Here is a 19463-nt window from a genome sequence, read left to right on the forward strand (position 1 = left end):
TTGTCAAGCTGTCTACAGCTAACTCACTGTACTCTATTTTTTCCATAAATGATCTCATGTTTCTCAAATGGGCCTTGAAAATAAAGGCATTCAGATCGATGAGATGTTATAAGACATTTTAACCTGTGTAGACCAAGGATCTGCTATGTAAAGCATGCTGAATAGCATAGTATACAGTGCCATGGAAACCACACGTGAGCTGAAATTCACCTTGATGCCAAGAGCCAGAGCTCAAAGAAAAAATGCTTTACTTTTTTAGTCTAGCAAAAATCTCAATGCCATCAATTCTTCTCAGTACTGAAGAGCAGTGCCTTTAAATATTGAGTTGTGCCTGTTTAAAACTGCTGCAATTTAACATAATTCATTTAAGTAGAACAACAATAACAAACAGATGGAAGTTGAAATTTTGGACTGCTGGTAAATATTTATCTTAGTAAAAAGTCACTTTACATTCTTAAGAGGGTTCTTCATTTTAAAATCTATGCTTGCTTCAATGTTGATACAGTCAACAACTGTTGTTAACGAGGGACATCACAAAAATAGGTTGTGTTCCACTCTAACAACAATCCCTTCCCACCCTGGTTGAAATGACAAATAAAATACCTGGTTGAAAATGCCCTTTTTCCTTCTCTAGTTTTATAAACAAAGCTGCTAAGGGGAAACTATTTCCTTATTTCAGAGCTAATGTTGGATTTATTATATTTGAGCCAATGAAAACAAATAAATGAAGAGTGCTAGTATATACAAAGTGTTCTTAATGAATTTTCCTTAGGTTATGCAGCAGACTGGGCCCTGGATCATAAGGACAAGCAGGAACAGTCATTTTCTTTCCATGAGTAAACCTCTCTGTTTCCTCCATAATCTTACAGATCAACAGTAAAACAAGATAATGCACATCAGTCATAAAGGCTTTGGTGCTTGGTTTTTAAGATTTAAGTTTCTATAAGGATGAGCTGAATAGGCAAATTCTTAAAAGACAAACTTGGGTTCTGGGTTTAGTTTTTAACACCTATTCCACAATAGTTGTCCTTATACCATATCTGGTAAATGTGAAATAATTGAAGGCAGTTTCCTCCATAGTAAACTTACCCTAGGGCAGGAAAATTACACAGACTTACCAGCAAATTTGTATACCTATATTTTGTGTGAAATTGTTTCCATAATCATACCCCAAATCATATAGGTGCTGTGAAGAACTATTTTACTTTCTTAAAAAAAAAGTCTCCAGCAATTTCTGAATCAATCAGTGATTTGGGGCCCTTGTACTTTAAAGAAGATCCCAATCACAGCCAGAAAACTGGGCTTCCTTCAAGTATCTCAGGTGCAGCAACTGAATCATTAGAGCCCCTCGCTTATCACTTCTGACTAAACTTGGCTTATGGCTGTGTCATTTTTCCAAGCTCTTCAGCTTTCCTCTGATTTCTAAAGTGACTATTTCCTGTCATTATATATTAGTCCATTAGATATATTAACAACAAAAACAAAAAGAAATCTGCCTCAGAAAAGTGAAGAACTAAAACCAGCAGACTCAAGTTACCATTTTTGCGCTACCTGGGACAAACCACAGTGATAATAGAGATTCGTTTGTGATAATAAATATATCATCATAATAAAATACTTTTTCTAGTCTAATGTAGACCTGCATACATACAAGAAACCTACTCAGTGTCTGCACATACCCACCCTGCCACAAACTTCCCCAAACAACTCTTACTTGTCTACACCTCCCCTGATTTTGATCAGGATGATGTGATTTATCTGAGACTGAGATGATAAAAAGCCATGAGGAGTAATGAGATCTTTGCAGTTTCCACTCTCAGCATTGGGTAGGTTTCGAACAGAAGATGGTGGACTTATTCACGGAGGCAGATAGTACCTCGTGCTATAAATTAGCTTCACACTAGTTAGTTTAAGCACTAAGTAGCTGCCTAGGTGTGAATCCTGTGAGATGAGGAAGGGTTACTCCATCCTGCTGCACCAACTGTGCTACAGTTCTGCTCAGAAAGAGGGAAGCTTAACATTTTGTTATTATTCCACTGACATGATGAGGCCCATGAAACATTCATAATCTAATCTCTCAGATTAAATTCCACTAGCAAATGAATTATTAAAAAAAATGCAGAGGAAATCTGGGATGTTACTATTATCTTTGCTTTAAATGTTTTATTTGTATGAGACATTCTGTACAAGACAAAATTAAATATACATTTTGCACAAATGCGATATATATGACACCTTACCAAAATAGCACTTCTGATTAAACATTCTGCATATACAATATGCCATCTTTGTTGTTAGCTAAGGCATCACATTTCAGCAGAGGGTGCATTTTTTATATCACAGAAGGAAAGAGAATGAATTTAAGATATACATAGAGGCCAAGTGCCAGTGTCTTTTAATGTACAATTAGCAACTCCTTGCTTTGTTCACTTCAGGAAGTCACGTTTATCAGGCAATGAAAAAGAAAATGGGAAACAATGAAAAGGAAAAAGTAATTGAAAAAACTAGATGTAAGCTGCTACAACAGGATATGAATTCGCACAGGTCTGTACAAAGGTTTTTGTATTGCCATATGACATTTTGTATCATCTTGCCTGATCATTTGATTGAAAAAGATCTGTGATATCTTAAATAACCTCCTGTGTTTTGCTATCAAATTGAAATATATGAGTCTTGATGCAGAAGGTGAGAGATGCAATACTCAGATTTCTTTTTTTTTTTCCTTTTTTTTTTTTTTTTAATGTGGTTTGGTTTGTTGGTTGTTTTTTTTTGTTTTGTTTTAGTTTTAGGATTGGTTGATTAGTTTGTTTCTGCAGAAGAGGTAGCTCTACATAAGTAATTTTGTTACTCATTTCCTCTTTACTGAAAGATGCCTTAGTAAATCTCAAGAGCCATCTCTCTTGCCTAGTAAGGGCAGCATCGTTGAGCCCTGGAGAAGGCAGGTACTGCCTGTAGGCTCCAGGAGCAAAGATGGTGGAAGGGGCTTAGCAATGCTGTGCTCAAGCTTGATGGAATTACCCTACAGTGGTGGTAGTTTTGGTCCAAGTGTTTTGTTTCTGCCTTTGTGAGTGAGGGCACAGGTGAATCTTGAGTTAGACCATCTTAAACAGATGGCAGACAGTGGACTTTGCATAACAAATATATGGGGACTTAATTACAGATAATGAATATGAAAGATCTGTCTCACTGGGATTCTGCTGGAATAGAAATTAATATTCAACAAATTATCCATAACCAGTGAGGATGGAGCCTCAAAAGTCTTTGAAGACTGTTTTAAAAAGAGAAACAGAGTTCAGGGCTCCCTCTGATCTTCATTTATGCTTCAAAATAAGAAAAAATATATATATATAATCCATTTCCATGCCTATTTATTAATCTTGAACTCTTTGTTATGTCCTGAAAAATCCTTAAGGATTTAAAGATTAAAGATTAAATCTTCAAGGGTGAAGTTGATCCAAGGCTATCCCCTTGGGCTCCAGCTATACTCAGTTTATAATCCTATAGTCTGGATCATAATTCTTCTTGCCCAAAAGCAAAGATATATCACACCTTACTATCTGTTTCAACTCTAAAGGTAGCCCAGAGAAACAGTTCCTCCAAGCACATCTGCACTGGAGACATCCATATTTTAATCAGATGAAATCAGGGCTGTAACAAGGCAGCTCCCTTCCTCCCCAGGGGAACACTTATGTTCACTGCTCTTCCATCTGGGAGTGGAAAGTCATCTCCTCCAAACTGACATAGTTTAAAGCAGTGCTTTAAAGCAAACTGTGTAGGTTTAATACATTGAAAAATTCAGAAAGGAATTTTCATCTCTACACTATTTTCTGTCCAAATGCATTCTGTGAAAAGTCTTATGTTATAGCTGCCCTGTGGGGCAGCTGGGAAAATCAGACTATATTCACACCATGAAACAAAGTGTGGACTATAGATTATAAAAAAAAAAAAAAAAAAAAAAAAAAAAGTAAATAAATAAAGGAGCAAAGGTTTTATGCAGGCTGGTAGACTGCCTGACAACACACTCAGCCACCATTATGTCTGTGATTTTTCAAGCTGTATTATTGAAACGTCTGGATCTGGGATCCTTGAACATTTGGGATCTCCAACTCCTAGAAATACTGAAGCTCACTGAGGCAATGTCTTACCAAGGAACTGGTGTGCTTGAAGTTTAGATGAATGCATCCTAAAGGCAGTCTTGAGTCCACCTACAGCTGACAGTACAAACATATCCCTAAATACACTGAGATGAAGGGGGCAATGTAATATTCCTGTAGGAGAGTCAGGAATGGGCTCTGAGTAAGGAATCTGATGCTGTCTATGGCTTCAAGGCTGAATGGGAGATCTTCATCTCACAAAGTGTAAAGAAGGAAGTTTGCCTATCTGATCTAAAACAAATTACACTGAAACAAATAAAATTGAAATAACTGCAACTCTGATATGCTTTACTGCACATAGATATCTTGATGTAAATGAGAAGCAAAGGGGGAGACAGATGTACATTCACAGACTAAACTTTTCTGGTAGTATGTTATGGTTTATACTCAAGTCAGTTTCCAAATCTATATCAAGTGCTAATTCCCTAAAATTTGTATTTGCACAGACTGTTTTATATCTCAAGGCTACACACAGTAGGATATTTAATTTTTGTTAGAAATTGATTTTGAAAATAGCACCTAGTTTATCTGGACTCAAAGTTTTCATATTGACCAGGAAGAAGGTGCTATGATAAATATCAGCAAGTAAAAGTCTTGTATTAAACTCTCATGAAATACTTACTTTTAAGTGAGACAAATTATTCCAGAAACACCATTTACCTGCAGCTTTTCTGCTGGCAAATATTTTTTTCAAAAGCATTTTTTCTAGTCTTCAGTAGCTTGTTCCAATTTTAGTAAAATGTTGCCAAAATAAAGAATTCATTTAATAATACAAACTGTTCTTTTAGTACCTCATGGTACATCTCCACAGTACACCATTTTCACACATGCATTTTATTTAATCATGAAAAACAGTATCTATCACAGATCCTCTATCTTTACATTTCAAACCTAACAGCATTTCTGTTTTCTTGTAATAATGAAGAAGCAAACCACAAATTTTATCTAGCACTTCAGTGTAAATAAAACCTAGAGTATAAGCAGTTACACTGATATAAAAGATATTTAAACATCTTTCTCCTGTCCAGAAAGGAAATGAACTACATCAGTGTGAGGCACTGTGCACCACAGAATTTCACCCAGAACATACCAGTATGTTCTGTTAACAGAATACCGAAGCTTTACTGCAAATTTTATAACACAAGAACTTTGTGTAGGTCTGGCTCTATCTGAAAAGTCCATGTGATCACCAATACATTCAGTGCAAAATGAGACTTACTAATATAAGGTAACAAGGTGAATATATATATTTCTTGGATGACATTTTATACTTGCGCTGTAGTGTTGTAGGTGAATAATTAGGCAACACAGAGAAAGCAGGTACAGTGACAGAAATGGATTCAGCTTCTTTCATCAGATTTTTGGAAACAATTGCAGGATACAGAGTAGATCCAGAAAGAGACCTCAAGGGGACATTGACAACTTCACTGCTTCGTCTGTAACCATCATTTGGCACGGGAAACTCAGTCAACACTCAGAAACTGTATGTTATAATCAGTCTCAAAGAATTTATGTAAGTGTTGTTTATATTATTGAGCAAAATATCCGAAGCATGAGGTGAATGAGGTGAAACAGCCTGCACACAACCATGTCATTCTTCCTCATCATAAACGGCATAACTCTTGTCCTATTTCCTGTATTGGTGGGAATAGGAATGTGCTAGTTCTGTCATTTCCCTTTTTTCTCTTTACAAATAAAGTGTGGGTCAGGTCAGTCACAAGATTGGTTCTGTGCCATTCCAGTCAATAACAGCTCCTTGCCACCTAGGAATAAAAGCAATATTTTACTCCTGTAATTTAATCAGGGCATTAGAAAGGTAAGCCAACACCTCTCAACCACCCACCCAACCTTAGAGAGTTCAGGATAGACTCACTTGGGGTAGTGACATCTTCTCCAAGGGAAAGAAAGGGAAATGTGCCCGCTAATTTTAGGTGCCCAACAAAGAGTCCTCAGCAACAGCTGATTCAGAATTAGAACCTTGGTTTTGCAAAGACTTTAGGCAGTCCCCAGGATTGGGTACAAGAATTGACCATGTATAATTGACCATGTATAACCAGAATGATCAGTCTCTAAGCTGTTACAAGGCAATTTGCACATTCCTATACAGCCAAGTTTCTGATTGAAGCTGTGTGACTGTAAAATCCCAAGACAAGATAATTTAATTTATCAGCTATCATTGCTCCTGTCCTTGGTTCCTTTGAAATATTCTGTGGCTTGCTCTGATGGTAATGTTTTGATATTAATGTGAAGATCCTTTGCTTTTTCTCTGTCTCATCACTTCATCAGAATACCACTAAAGATGTATACTGAGAACAATGTTTTTAAATAAGCCCACAGGCATACACACACAAAATCTTCAATCTTTTAAATTACTGGCTTTGTATCAGCTGCTACTGCTCAGCTGTCCACTCCAGGAATGTGACCAGTACAGTGAGTGCTAAGAAGGTACCAGTCCTGAATTTGTCACCAAATGTGTCTTCAAAGCAGGGCAGAATACAAAGGGGTGAACCAAGAGGTGAACTTGTGAAACCAGGATAAGTCTCTCCAATGACAGCACTAAATTGAAGTGAGTTATTACATGAATAGCACCCTTGGCACTTCTCGTATTTACAAATTCATGATCTATATGTGAAAATTAAACTACTGCATTCCCAATGTCCAATATATGACCTGGTCCAACTGTCCAATATATGATGTCCAATATATGATCTGGTTAAAAAATCTGTCTCAAAGAGCAGGAGCACAGTGGTAAGACATGGGTGAGGGGATGGGGACAACAATGACTTGACAGTCTGCAAGCCACATTTTTTTTGTCACAGAGGAAAGGATATGTCAGAAAGGGTATGACAGCTCAGTCCTTTCATTTGTCAAGTCAATTAAGTGTAAAACAAAACCAAAAGCTGAATCCATGCAGTATTCAGCTCAAGGTCTCAAAGAAAGTGACCACCTGAGGGATTTTTTTTCAGTACACAATTAACCCCAGTGAAAGTGCAAGTAAACTGACACTGAAAATTGGACTGCTGTGAAATTTTTCTTTCCTTCCTTTTTTTTTTTTTTTTCTTTGAACTTGCTGAGAAGATGAAAAAAAAATGCAGAATGAAGACTGAATTTAGTAGTAATAGGCAACAGCAATGCCTCACATTTAAGCTAATAATTGATTGGGAACAGTTGACACAGTTTGGCATCTGCCAGTGCAGAAAGTTGTTTCTGCCAGAGGTTCAGAACATCACCTTTTCCCCATGAATAAGTAAATAAATAAATAAAGGTAAGTGGGAAGTGCAATTGCCCACTGTATTTTTCTGGTAATGCCACCAAATCATCCTTTATCTTTGTGTACAGTCTTTCCAATGCAGCACCTTCCATCTCACCAGGATGATTAAAGCTTTGAGAGGGATTTGCAGGGGCCAAATGATGCCGAATGAAACCTGATGTGAGGACACACTGCACTCTGTGAAAATATTAACAAGTTCTGATACCATTTTTGCTGTTACAGCTTAAGATATTGCTAATCTTTATGCAGTGAAGAACTGGACATTTTTAAAATAGGCTTTCAATAAAAAGTTTAAACAGCAAAACATATTCTGAAGCAGGACTCAAGGTAACTTTCATAACAAGCCTTATCTCCTGTATTTATTTTCCAACTATTTTTCTTGGGCTGTTTGTGAACTGAAAAGCAGTCCTTGCCAGTTTGCTCAGTCCTTTTGGAGAGGACTTTGAAACTTTTTCATCTATTGAATCTGCACAAGAAAAGGTGTCAAATAATGCTCATTCACAGGTGCTGAACAAGTAATTTCTTTATAGAAACAAAAACAGTTATTTCTTTATAGAAACAAAATGAACCAGACAATGCAGTGCCATCATTTCCCCAAACTGTCCTGCTGGAATGTAATTCAAATGGAACCCACATTCTAGCTGCTGATTCAATTATAACTTATCAAATTAGCAATGTGAAAACAACACTAATTTGGTTCGACTACAACCTCATCCAAGAAGCTAATGGGAATACATCCATTGAACGTAAGAGGAACTGGTTCAAACCCTGAACAATGCTCAGCCTGGAATAACATTTAGAGAGTATCTCCTGTACTAATCATTTGACACTGTTTTAGAGTATACCAATCATTTATGGTGAAATACTCACACTCTCTTCTTCTCTATCAAATTTCTACCAAATGTCTCACTTTGAAGGAATACAAATCAACTATGTGTACCACAAAAGAAAGCTGCCACTAGAGGGTTAACAAAATGCATTGCTGGATTTGGATTATAATATCAGATCAAAGTTTTATTCCCCTCAGGCAGAGCTAACAGATGTTATTTCCGCCAGTGCAGACAGCCGCTGAGGATCGTGACTGTGATATAAGAGTATTCAGGGGAGAACGGAATCAGACATCTGCATGGCATCTCCCAAACAACCCAGGGATGCACATTCCAGACATCTCTTGGTCAGAATCTGTCTACTTCCACAGATGTCTAGGGATGAAAACCACAATAAAAGTGCATTTAATAGCACTGACTCTTTAGCTGCGAGCCTGCAGGTTGAAGCAATATCTGTTGATGACTATTTGTTTTAGCCATGTGAAGTGTTACCTGCTTTAAACTCAAATCTCTCTTTTCCAACATTGTGTATGATAGGGAATAAAAACATGAGCCTCCTCCTTCTGTAGAAGCAAAACAACTCTTCTCCTCTCATAATAATCATAATGAAAAAAACTAAATATAGAAACAATCTTTTAAATATACAGTTCTTCCATTGGAAGAGGATAAGAGAACAAACAGCTGACAGATGTTAGGCATATAAATCAATGCACTACAGGATGGTGGTGTTCAGGTATGGGGTAAACAAGTGGTAAAACTTTTCATGGATTGAAACAGAACTAATTGGTGAAAGAAAAATCCCAATCAAAATTTGGAAACAATGTTTAATTTCAGTTCTGATTGTACAGACTGTGAAATTCTCCATGCTGTCTGAGAAATTATCCTACATTTTTTGATGAGATAGGTTTAAAAATGAGCTTCATTATGAATGCTTGGCCAAAAGGAATAATGTCTCTGTTTGTTTTGCTTGCTTTAATAAAAATATTTTATTGTTATTTTCCATAGTTGTATGATAGAAAATATTGCTTTTCTCTTTGTCAGTTTGGTAAAATGTTGGTTAGTTTGATTTGTTTTTACTTTTCCTTATATATTGTTTCATAGTTGAAAGAAAAGTTCTTAAAACAAAACCAGAAAATATAACATGAAAAACAAAAAGCAAGTGGAGAATACTGAAAACAGGGAGACAGACTGATCAGGGTAAATCAGGCAGTCCTAGGAACGGTACAAAAAAAATTAGCTGACACTGGAATTTCCTGATAATTTACTTCTCTAACAGATTAGAGCACAGAATTTAAAATAAACAAATATCACCATTACCAAAACTGTGTGCAACTTTGATGCAATGCCAGGAATGTTCTAAGTGTAACTTTAAATAGTTGCATGCATTATTCACCCCAAAGCATCAGCTATGCATTATCTTTGTAGTAATGCTTGTGTTTTACCTTGTGTCTGAGAGCAATCAATTCAATCTATGTGTATGGAGCCTGAACTAATGTCACCGCTGTCATGTCACAGGATACCTTTTCTACTTTTCTGTAACTTTATAATGGCAGCTCTCCACGAACATGCTGTTTGGCAGTCACTGTCCTTATTTGTTTCACTCTTTTTGTTTGTTTGATTGATTCTTGTTGTTGTTTGTTTGTTTGTTTGTTTGTTTGTTTTTTTGTATGTATTATTATTAACAGAAAAATGTTCCAGAGAGAGGAGAGAAATTACTAGAGAAATATGAAGCTGCTTGGCTTTTACGAGAATTAACAATGAGGCTTTTACTTCTTGCTCCAAAGACGCTCACATAACAGCTTTCAAAGTCCTACTGGTGGAAGTTGATATAAAGCTGGTACAGTGAAAGCTCGCTATTTTGCTTCATTTCTTATCTCAGTAAACTGAAAATGTTCTTTAGTATGACTTAGACAAATTCTTTAAAAATCCATCATTTAATATCATACAGACCTTAAAATGGTCATGAAATTCCTAACATGACAGTAACTGGCCTTGAATTTAAAAAGAAAATATGACCTAAGAACCATCAAGAATGACTTGAAAAGCACTCCAATTTGTGATTTTAAGAAAGTCTGCCATGGACAAATGGACAATTTGAGAGAACTAAGACTATTACGCACAGCTTCATGAATCAAAAATGTACAAATGCCCCAGTGCAATTATATTTTTCAGAAAAGACTGATGAAGATGGAAGATATTTTCTCCTTTTCTCATTATACCTCTACAATAGGAACCAATCACTTTTAGGAAATCAAATTTTGATCTGTTGAAATCAAGTTGAGCTCTTAAACTACCTTCGGTTCAGTCATTACTTGGAGATGAAATGAAAGTTCCTCTAACAGCCAAATGAATGTCTTAGACAGTTTGATGTTAACTGCAATAACATGCAAAAAAAAGGTGATATTTTCTGATTTTTAACCAGTAACTTCACAAGATTGACTGCTGTAATATTTCCTTTTAACCACACACCATCCTTACATATATTATTTGTATCAATGAGTGAAAATATCTATGAAAAAATGTAGTTTTCACTTACTTTGTTCTAATGCAGTGCTCAAGTGGAGGAGTAAGATCATTTTCTTTATCTTCAGTGAACATCTGAGTTGTGTCTGCAGAGACATAGCATACATGATTAGTGACTGGGGTATAAGTCTATTTATTTCTGCACTGCAGTGGCTTCTAGGAAGTCCACCCATGGATGTAACAGCACAGACTTTTAGCTCATAGTCTATTGCCTGTTCATGTGATGGTGGCCTAAAAGCTGAAAGGGGGTGACTGAATGCAAACTTGCTGTTGGGAATGGTCCCCAGATTTTGCCCAGTGCTTGTTGGTTTGGGCCAGAAACTTGTCCAGAACTGTGCTGACTACTTAATGGTAAGGATAATCATGGAACAGTGTTCAGACCCATGATCTGACCCCAGTTAGTTTATCAATATAGAGATGGTCTCAAGGAAAACATGGACTAGAAGATGAAAGAAAATGCTGTAGGAGAGAACTGTCATTACGATTTGATTTTGCAGTCAAAGCCACAATTACTAAGAAAGCAATTTTCTTTAATGGAATACTAAAGACAGCAGATGTCCTTCACTTGAATAAGAAATCCCAAGTTAGGTTAAGATTTCTTCACCTTTGAAAGGAAGACTGTTCCTTGACTGTTGAAAATGTGAGAAAAGACTATGGACTACCATATCCTGGGCTGCATCAAAAGTAGCATGGGCAGAAGGGTGAGGCAGGTAATTCTGCCCCTATGTTCTCGTGAAATCTTGCCTGGAGCAGTGTGTTCAGATCTGGGGTCCCCAACATAAGAAAGACATGGACTTGTTGGAGTAAGTCCAGAGGAGTGCCATGAAGCTGGAGCATCTCTGCTATGGAGCCAGGCTGAGGGAGTTGGAGTCATTCAGCCTGGAGAAGAGAAGGCTCCAAGGAGACCTTACAGCGGCTTGCCAGGGCCTAAAGGTGGCTGCTGAAAAGCTGGGGAGGGACTTAGTATGGGGGTTTAGTGATTAAGACAAGAGCGAGAATGGCCTTAAACTGAAAAAAGCTATATTTAGATTAAATATAAGGATGTTATTCTTCACTCAGAGGGTGGTGAAGCACTGGAACATAATACCCAGCGGAGCTATGGCTGCCCCGTCCCTGGAGGTGTTCAAGGCCAGGCTGAATGGGGCTTTGGGTGGCCTGATGTGGTGGGAGGTATCCCTGACCATGGCAGGGGGTTGGGACTGGATGGACTTTAAGGTCCCGTTCAACCCAAACCATTCTCTGATTCTGTGAAGACAGCGTTGTGTTGGATATAAGAGAACTACCACAGGTTCTGAGCATTCCTTTGGGATGGAGGGCAATTGCAGTGTTCTGGGGAAAACAGAGAGGTCAGTGTCTCAGACACAGGATCTGTCAACAGTGAAAGTAGCTGCTGAATTTCCCAGGGAGAAAACATCCTGTGACTAGCTTGGATGTCAGCCTACTCAGCTGTTTCCTGTTTTGTAGTAAAACATTTTAAACTAGCAGCAGACTAGTGGTTTTTTTTGTTTGTTTGTTTGTTTTCCCGCTTCTCTATCTGTCATCCAGTCCATGGGAAGGTTGTGAGCATCTAGCAATGCCAAGGCCAGGTACAGGATATGCATCTGATTAAGAGAGACTGATGTAGACAGAATGGGAGGCAATTGCTCTTATATTCACTTCTGCCAGTGTCAGATATTTCTAGCTTTTACATGTCAGGGAGAGTACCTGACTATCTCTTGTCTGATGATCTGGTTGAAGGGCTGAAAATGGTGGCTATGGCTCTGGATGAATCTTTGAAGAAATCCAGTTATATTTTTCTCAGGAATTATTCAGCTGCATTTTGAAAATACCTTCGAAAGTACAGTGAGTTCAAAGTATGCTCCAATGAGATATAAGAAGATTTATTAAAGCAGATTGTACAAAAATTCATTACATCTTCACTTGGAGACAACAAAATGTAAATGTTAACATAGGTAGGCATTAACTGTATATATTAGAAAAGAGTACTATTTCTCTAAGCAGAGTATATAAACATGCTATGTGACCTGTAACAAACATCCCAGAATCTCTACTGAGTCCTTAAACACAAAAGCACACGAGCAAAATGCGGAAAGTGATTGATTTAGATACACTGGCTAGTTTTCCTTCTCTGCCTATTAGAAATTTCTACCAAAAGGGAAAAAAGGACTGATGATCTTTTATTTAGGACAGCATGTTGTACTCACCAGCAGATGTTGCCTATTTTAGAATAGAACTTCACATTTCTTGTCTACGTTTTGGCAAATGGTTATGAGTACAAGAAATGGGACAAAGTCTCAATCCCACATAGTTTTGATGATGATTTAATACAAAGCAGCAATTGCTATTACCTACAAAAATCTAATTCTGCTCTTACCTTGTTTTTGCTTTTACTCGCCTAGTGTAATTTCTTCAAGATTTCTTGAAATGTTACCTTGATTGTAATCTTCATAATTCAAAACAATATCTACACTTTGAGGAATTCCCCTTTTTGTCAGCGAAAAGCAAATGACCTTGCTAACCAGCACCAGTGGTTGTGCATGAGCCAGGACTTCATACTACCCCTCTGCCTGATTATCTTAGCTTCCATGATGGAAATACCAGTCATACTTGGCATTGTGGTATTTCAATCTGGTACTGTATGCACAGTTTAGATTTATGACCAATGGCACCTTTAAGATGTAAAGTAATCTCAGTTTTTCTCCAGACCTAACAAGGGATTACTGTACAATAATCAAGTAAGCAAGAAATAAGAAAGCGTTTCCCTGGAATGAAGAAATTATTTGCATTTTACAGCCTTTTGCAGAATGTCATAGATAACAAAAGATTTACCAGGACACATCCCTGGAAGAGGCTTTAGCCACAACAAAAAATAGCTACCTCTCAATGCAAGTTTAATCTTTGAGAAAAAATACACAGTTAAGCCACAACAGGTTGAATAATGAAGAGAAAAATATATACAAACACTAAGCACTTTCTCATCTAGGGATCACAGAATGATGGGTACAACTGGATTTCAGAAATATCCCTGATTTATTAATTAGCAAAAGACAGAAAAGAACCACAGGTTATACAATACAACAGAATATAACGATTGTGTCTCAGTCTCTCCAGTCCTATGGTTAACTATATCATCTATGTCACTTGCAAAGAATCCCCTTACCTTAGGGGAAGACTCCCTCTTTACTTAGTCATGAGTACGTGGCAATTCTCTTGAATCATCAGACACTAGTAAGACTACAGACACCTCCAAAGCACAAAACTTCTAACAAGATCATTTTTCTCATAATGACAATATATAATTGCCAAATAAATAATGTAAAAAGTTCACCTTAAAAGGCATGCTTCAAAAAACTATGAGTCTATGAAAAAAGTGGTGGGTTTTTGGTAATTATTATTGTTTTGATTATACTGTGTTCATTTACAATATACTATTTACAATATATTGTCTCCAAGTGAAGATATAGTGATTTTTTATTATTATTATTTTTTTGTACAATCTGTTTTAATAAATCTTGTATCTGGAACACACTGTGTGGGAACCAGTTGGCAACTATATTTTGTGGAGGTTGAACAATTTCTTGAGATAATATATAATGTGATCACTGCCATAGAATGTCATGGAATTTAATTAAAATAAGAGGATAAATAACAGGGAGAAAGACTATTACATTCATTACTAAATCTTGTGAGATGGCAAAAGGCCTCCAACACTCACATCACACTAGCAGCTTTGCCACATGGCCTTAATTAGAACATACAACACCCATGTATAATTCATCCTGTCCAAGAATCAGAATGTAGACACAAACAAGGAACACCAACAGCTTATTTTTAAAGGGAAGACTACAATAGCACGGCTCCTTAAGATGGAGAAGGAATTCCATTAGATTGTATAAATATATTAGAAGAAAGAAAACAAAAGATAAGGAGGATATTATTACCAAATATGAATTTAGTGGTCAAGAATATCTAAATATGGAAACGAGTAGGAGCTTCTAAGATTCAGAATACTGCTTGTCCAATTGTCTTCCAGTTCAAGAAACATTTCTGTAAAAGGAGACCCATAATTTTACATGGTTTCCTGAAAGAATGAGCTTAACAAGTCAGATCTGTTGCATGTTTGTGTTTCTAGGTATGCTTACAGGCAGGTAAGAGATTAGTCTTTGTTGGCAAATTACTGCCATCTTCTGAAGCAACTTGGTTTGGGGGCAAGGATTTCATGCTTCCTCACCTTCTCTGCTCACTTTACCACATGCATGTAAGGCTCAGGATCAGGAGACTTGTACTTTCTACCTGTAGAAAACATGTGATTCTCTGTGGAAATGTGAGAGAGAATGGGAGTAGTTAAATACGGTTTATAGCTTTGGAAGTATGAACAGGTCAGATCACAATCTGCTCCTTGGAAACCAGTGTCACTGAAAGATTTAGTAATCTGTGTCAGTGAGCATATGCTCACTTTTAACCCTTTCAAGAGCTTGTCCTCAAAATTACATTGTGAACTCTAATTTCAAATTAATCATCAAAAATAATTATACAAAGTAGAAAGCAGGCCCACAAATAATATTTTTAATGCCTGAGACCATCATAAATTTGCTCAACTTTGTTTGTACTATTGGATTCTTCTTTTTAATGTGATGTTGTCGCCACCATCAGAGGTGAAATGTGGAGTTACTGTGTTGTACATACCAACTGTTAACCGTATTTCCTCTTCCTGGTTGGCCAAGCCATCATAATAATATAGATCAAATCTCCGTTCTGTTTTCCAGTCACTTAGTAAATCCTTTTCCAAACAAAAAAGCACACTGAAGTGGCTTTCACTGCACACCAACCAAATTGGATATTTAGGGGTCTTCAAGTAACAACCAACCTAAATAAAAAATAATAATAATAAAAAAAAAAAAAAAAGAAAAAAAAAAAGAAAGGAACAAAGCATTGGAAAAACTTGGGAGTAAAAATAAATAAATAAACAAACAAACAATGTGAAAGACAGGAGCTGTATTCTTCCCTTAAATACAGTCTGCAAATGTTAAAGAAGCTTCTTTATATATGACTAATGAAGTAGATCAGGATAGCACTGGTTGAACATTTAAACGTTTAAAGCAAGAATCTGGCCTTGAGTTATAGGCAAGTGATGAAATCCAGTTTGCTTACTGCAAACAAAATCACGTCCCATATGCTCAGCACCAGAAGAAATCCTGTCCTCTGGAACAGCTATAAACCCATAAAAAAATTGAGTCAGCACTAGTACACAGGAACACCTTTATGGAACAGTACCTGGAAGCCAGGAGAAAGACTTCCCAGGATCGCAGATGACACGAGATACCCATGTGTGGGCAAATAAACCAGGCCCAAAATCTTTTATTGGATTAAAAATATAAAACATTCCATTCATTTTAGCACCCTCTTCTAACTTCACAGTCCAGATATGTAAAATATTTTCCACTACTAGAAGAAAACAATAATAAAAGCAATAACTTGTTTTGATTTGTTATTCTTGACAAAAATTAAAAATTCTCAGGTGAAGAAAAACTCAAGTCTTTTTCAAAAGATGACTTTGTTGAGCCTCTTACTTCCTTTTGAAAGTTTGAAAGTATATTTAGTTATAAATATACTAAATATTTTGTATATAAATAATATTCATACGAATTACTGACATGAAATATTTAGTCTACCCATTATTTAAAATGTGGGCTACTATAGCAGTTCTTTGGATTAGTGAGTAGTTTTAGATATACTTTTACCTATATATGTACCCATTCACGAGTTCTATCATTTTTTTTTTGTGTTATTTCAGCCCATAGTCTTTAAGGTCAGTTCCAGCAAAGAATTGAGGGTAATTTTATGCTTACTTATGCTCATGTCTATTATTTTTCATGGTATTTACATTTTAAGGCAGATGTATATATACTTGAATACCTAGAGGTGTGTATCTATGGCTTTGAAACTTAACCTATGTAGATATAAAATGAATCATGGATGTTTCTGCATTACCTAAGGTGAGTGAGTAACTTGTAGTATTTTCTACACCTCACACTAACGTATTCACAGATAGCTACCATCCTCCTGTTGCATGCTGCTGCTTAAGAGTATAGCATCATTTAATGATTTTAACCCCTTCAGTAGTAAATAATATAGTGAAAAAATGTAACTAGATTATTTAATGAAGCAAAGAAACCCTATTTATCACAGCTGGGATTTTAATATTCAGTTACAACTGATATTTGCTATCAGCTACATGCCTGTCATTGAAAGTTACATTCTAAGTTCCAAAGAGGTTTTTTTTTTTTTTTTTTTTTTTTATCACTGTTTTTATTTGTTTGTTTTTATCTTTGATAAATTGTTGAGGAAAACTAAAAAATAAAATATATCTTTTTGCTTTCAGTGGATTGTTTCTAACTGCAGCTCTGCCTAGCATTCTTACAGTGGACAGAATCGCTGCTATACTTACTGGATACTGTGCATAACCATCTTTATTTTATCCCCAGTTTTATCTATTGTTTTCTAAGCAGCTGTGGCACTTCTGGTAAACTTAGCAATCTGCAAAGCAAGGAATGACAGGCAAGTGTGCAAAGATACACACTCAAAAATGAAAGATCAGTTTCTGTCTCCATGATACAGGCATTTGGTTCAAGAAAACTGCTGGTCCAGAGGTTCAGGAAGTTTCATAGAAGTTTGCATGGTAACATGGAAAGCGATATAGTCTACAGAAATTCTCTCTGCTTATTGATGCCTTTACATTTACTTCTATAGGACTTAAATCATGGTTCAACAAATGCATTATGTGCTAGTGGGGATTCGTATATGTTTTCTAGATACAGATTCATCGATATGGCTTCTATAGTACAGCCCCTCAGTTCTTCACTTTGAGCACACAGGTGCAAGTGTCATCAAAGATATTGCTAAAAAGCAGAAGCCAATATATACGCTGTTGTAATTAAAAGCCTAAACAGTATTGTAAGTGATAAGGAACATACATTTGTTATTATTAACAATTCAGATATAAATTCTAAATCTTATATGAGTACAAAAACAATTATCTTCCCAAATGAGAATTTCTTCTGATGTTAGATAACGAGTCTCTAGCTACTTAAGTAACTGTTCCCTGACTCATTACTTTGCTATTATCTATTTAAAACAGGCTTTTATACAACAGTTTTTTTTTTTTTTTTTTTTTTAAATGTAAATTCTTGGCTTTAAAGTACCGATTATTTTTTTTACAGGCTTTCAAAAATACTCATAACAGGAGTTATCAAGTAAGCAAGTACACAGATGCAACAAAAGATGGCAAATTAGAGGGCAGTGGATGAAAAGATTCCATTTCACAAACATGCATATTTTAGTATGCTTATAAATCACAGCCAAAAGGGAACAGTCAGTCTTCTCTTTAAAATGTTTTCTTCCCATATATAACTGCTAAAGTAACTTCTAAGCTTCATCAAACAACATTTGACAAAACAAGATTAGAGAGATACAGAACTGTTTCAAAGCACACATTTACTCCAGTTCTTACTCACATGAACAATCCCATTGAAGTCAGGACAAATTGTTCTGATGAGTAAGGTCTACAGGAACATTTTCCAAATATGTATAGTTTTCAATTACAATGCTTGAAGAAGGTGAGGGAGTAAACTTTAAGACAATAAGGAGAACATAAAAACATTGGAGGTCAAATCCTCATCTCCCATAAGAAATAAGTATTTGTTTTAGTTACATCAGCTTTACTAGTTAAGGATCAGCTGCTGCTTTTAACATCAAATTGTTTCCCAGGTGTTGCTTGGTCCCTCCAGATATGCTTTTCCCCAAACCCACTAGCCACTTTATTTTACTGTAATTACCTTCCAGGATCCTCTGGCTCTCAAGATACCTGAGGCTGTTCCTACAGCAGAGAAAACAGGCTCAGGATTTGTTCACCAGGTTTAAGGTCAAGTGATATGGAATGATGTATGACTGTATTGCTAATATTTTCTTCCCTGCTCCAAACAGGTTACTTTTTCTAGATCTCCTCAACATCCTTGTCCAAACCATGTCCAGGTTTCTTTCTTCAAAACATAACGAAATATGATAAAGACCAGACCAGATAGTTGCCAGACAAAGAACTAGAAAGAGAAGTTTGCTTTGTAATAAAGAATGCGTGGTTTGTGTTCAATCTAAGGCAGTATATGCATGTATAAACAGAGATCAAAGCATGGCAATAAGAAATAAACACACAAAAAAGTAAACAAACAATCAAAACAACAGCAGAACAGAACAAAACAATCAAACAAAAAAGCAGGAAGGAGTGGATGACATGACAAGCAAAAACTGCAAGATGTAAGAAATAAGGGTCAACATATGGTGGACTAGTCTGAACCTTGACAAAAGAAAAAACAAGTGGTTTCACATCACAATTAAGAATTCATAAAGAGTGAAAAACAAGGATATGTGAGAGAAGAAAGAAAAAAAAAAAAAAGAAAAAAAAATCTTCTGGCCTAACAACCTCAAGAAATGATGGAACTCAAAAAGCAAAGAAACAAACAAACAAAAGCCACAAAGATCTGAGAAACAACCCATGAACTTCAGAAAGAGCCTGTATACTGATATATCAGTTGGGATCAATCTCACTTAAATGTGTATATGGTTAATGAGATGATATGCAAATTCCATGTGTTCTGTAGTCTTTGCTAAAGAAAAAAAAAAAAAATAAAGCTG

General features: G+C 36.2%; 1 protein-coding gene across 1 annotated transcript in view; it reads right to left on the bottom strand.

Annotated features, from left to right (window-relative positions):
* Positions 1 to 2706: 2706 nt before the first annotated feature.
* MINDY4 (MINDY lysine 48 deubiquitinase 4) overlaps positions 2707 to 19463 on the bottom strand; it is a gene marked incomplete at its 5' end in the record, with an annotated part of 80298 nt that continues 63541 nt past the window's right edge. The window contains 3 exons of the mRNA XM_084306846.1: positions 2707 to 5917; positions 10789 to 10861; positions 15462 to 15642. Of these exons, the coding sequence (XP_084162972.1) occupies positions 5869 to 5917; positions 10789 to 10861; positions 15462 to 15642 (303 nt within the window). The 3' untranslated portion in view covers positions 2707 to 5868. The remainder of the gene's footprint in view (positions 5918 to 10788; positions 10862 to 15461; positions 15643 to 19463) is intronic.

The sequence above is a fragment of the Netta rufina genome (genome assembly GCF_964035555.1).
Source record: "Netta rufina genome assembly, chromosome: 2".
In the NCBI taxonomy this organism is placed as follows: Eukaryota; Metazoa; Chordata; class Aves; order Anseriformes; family Anatidae; genus Netta; species Netta rufina.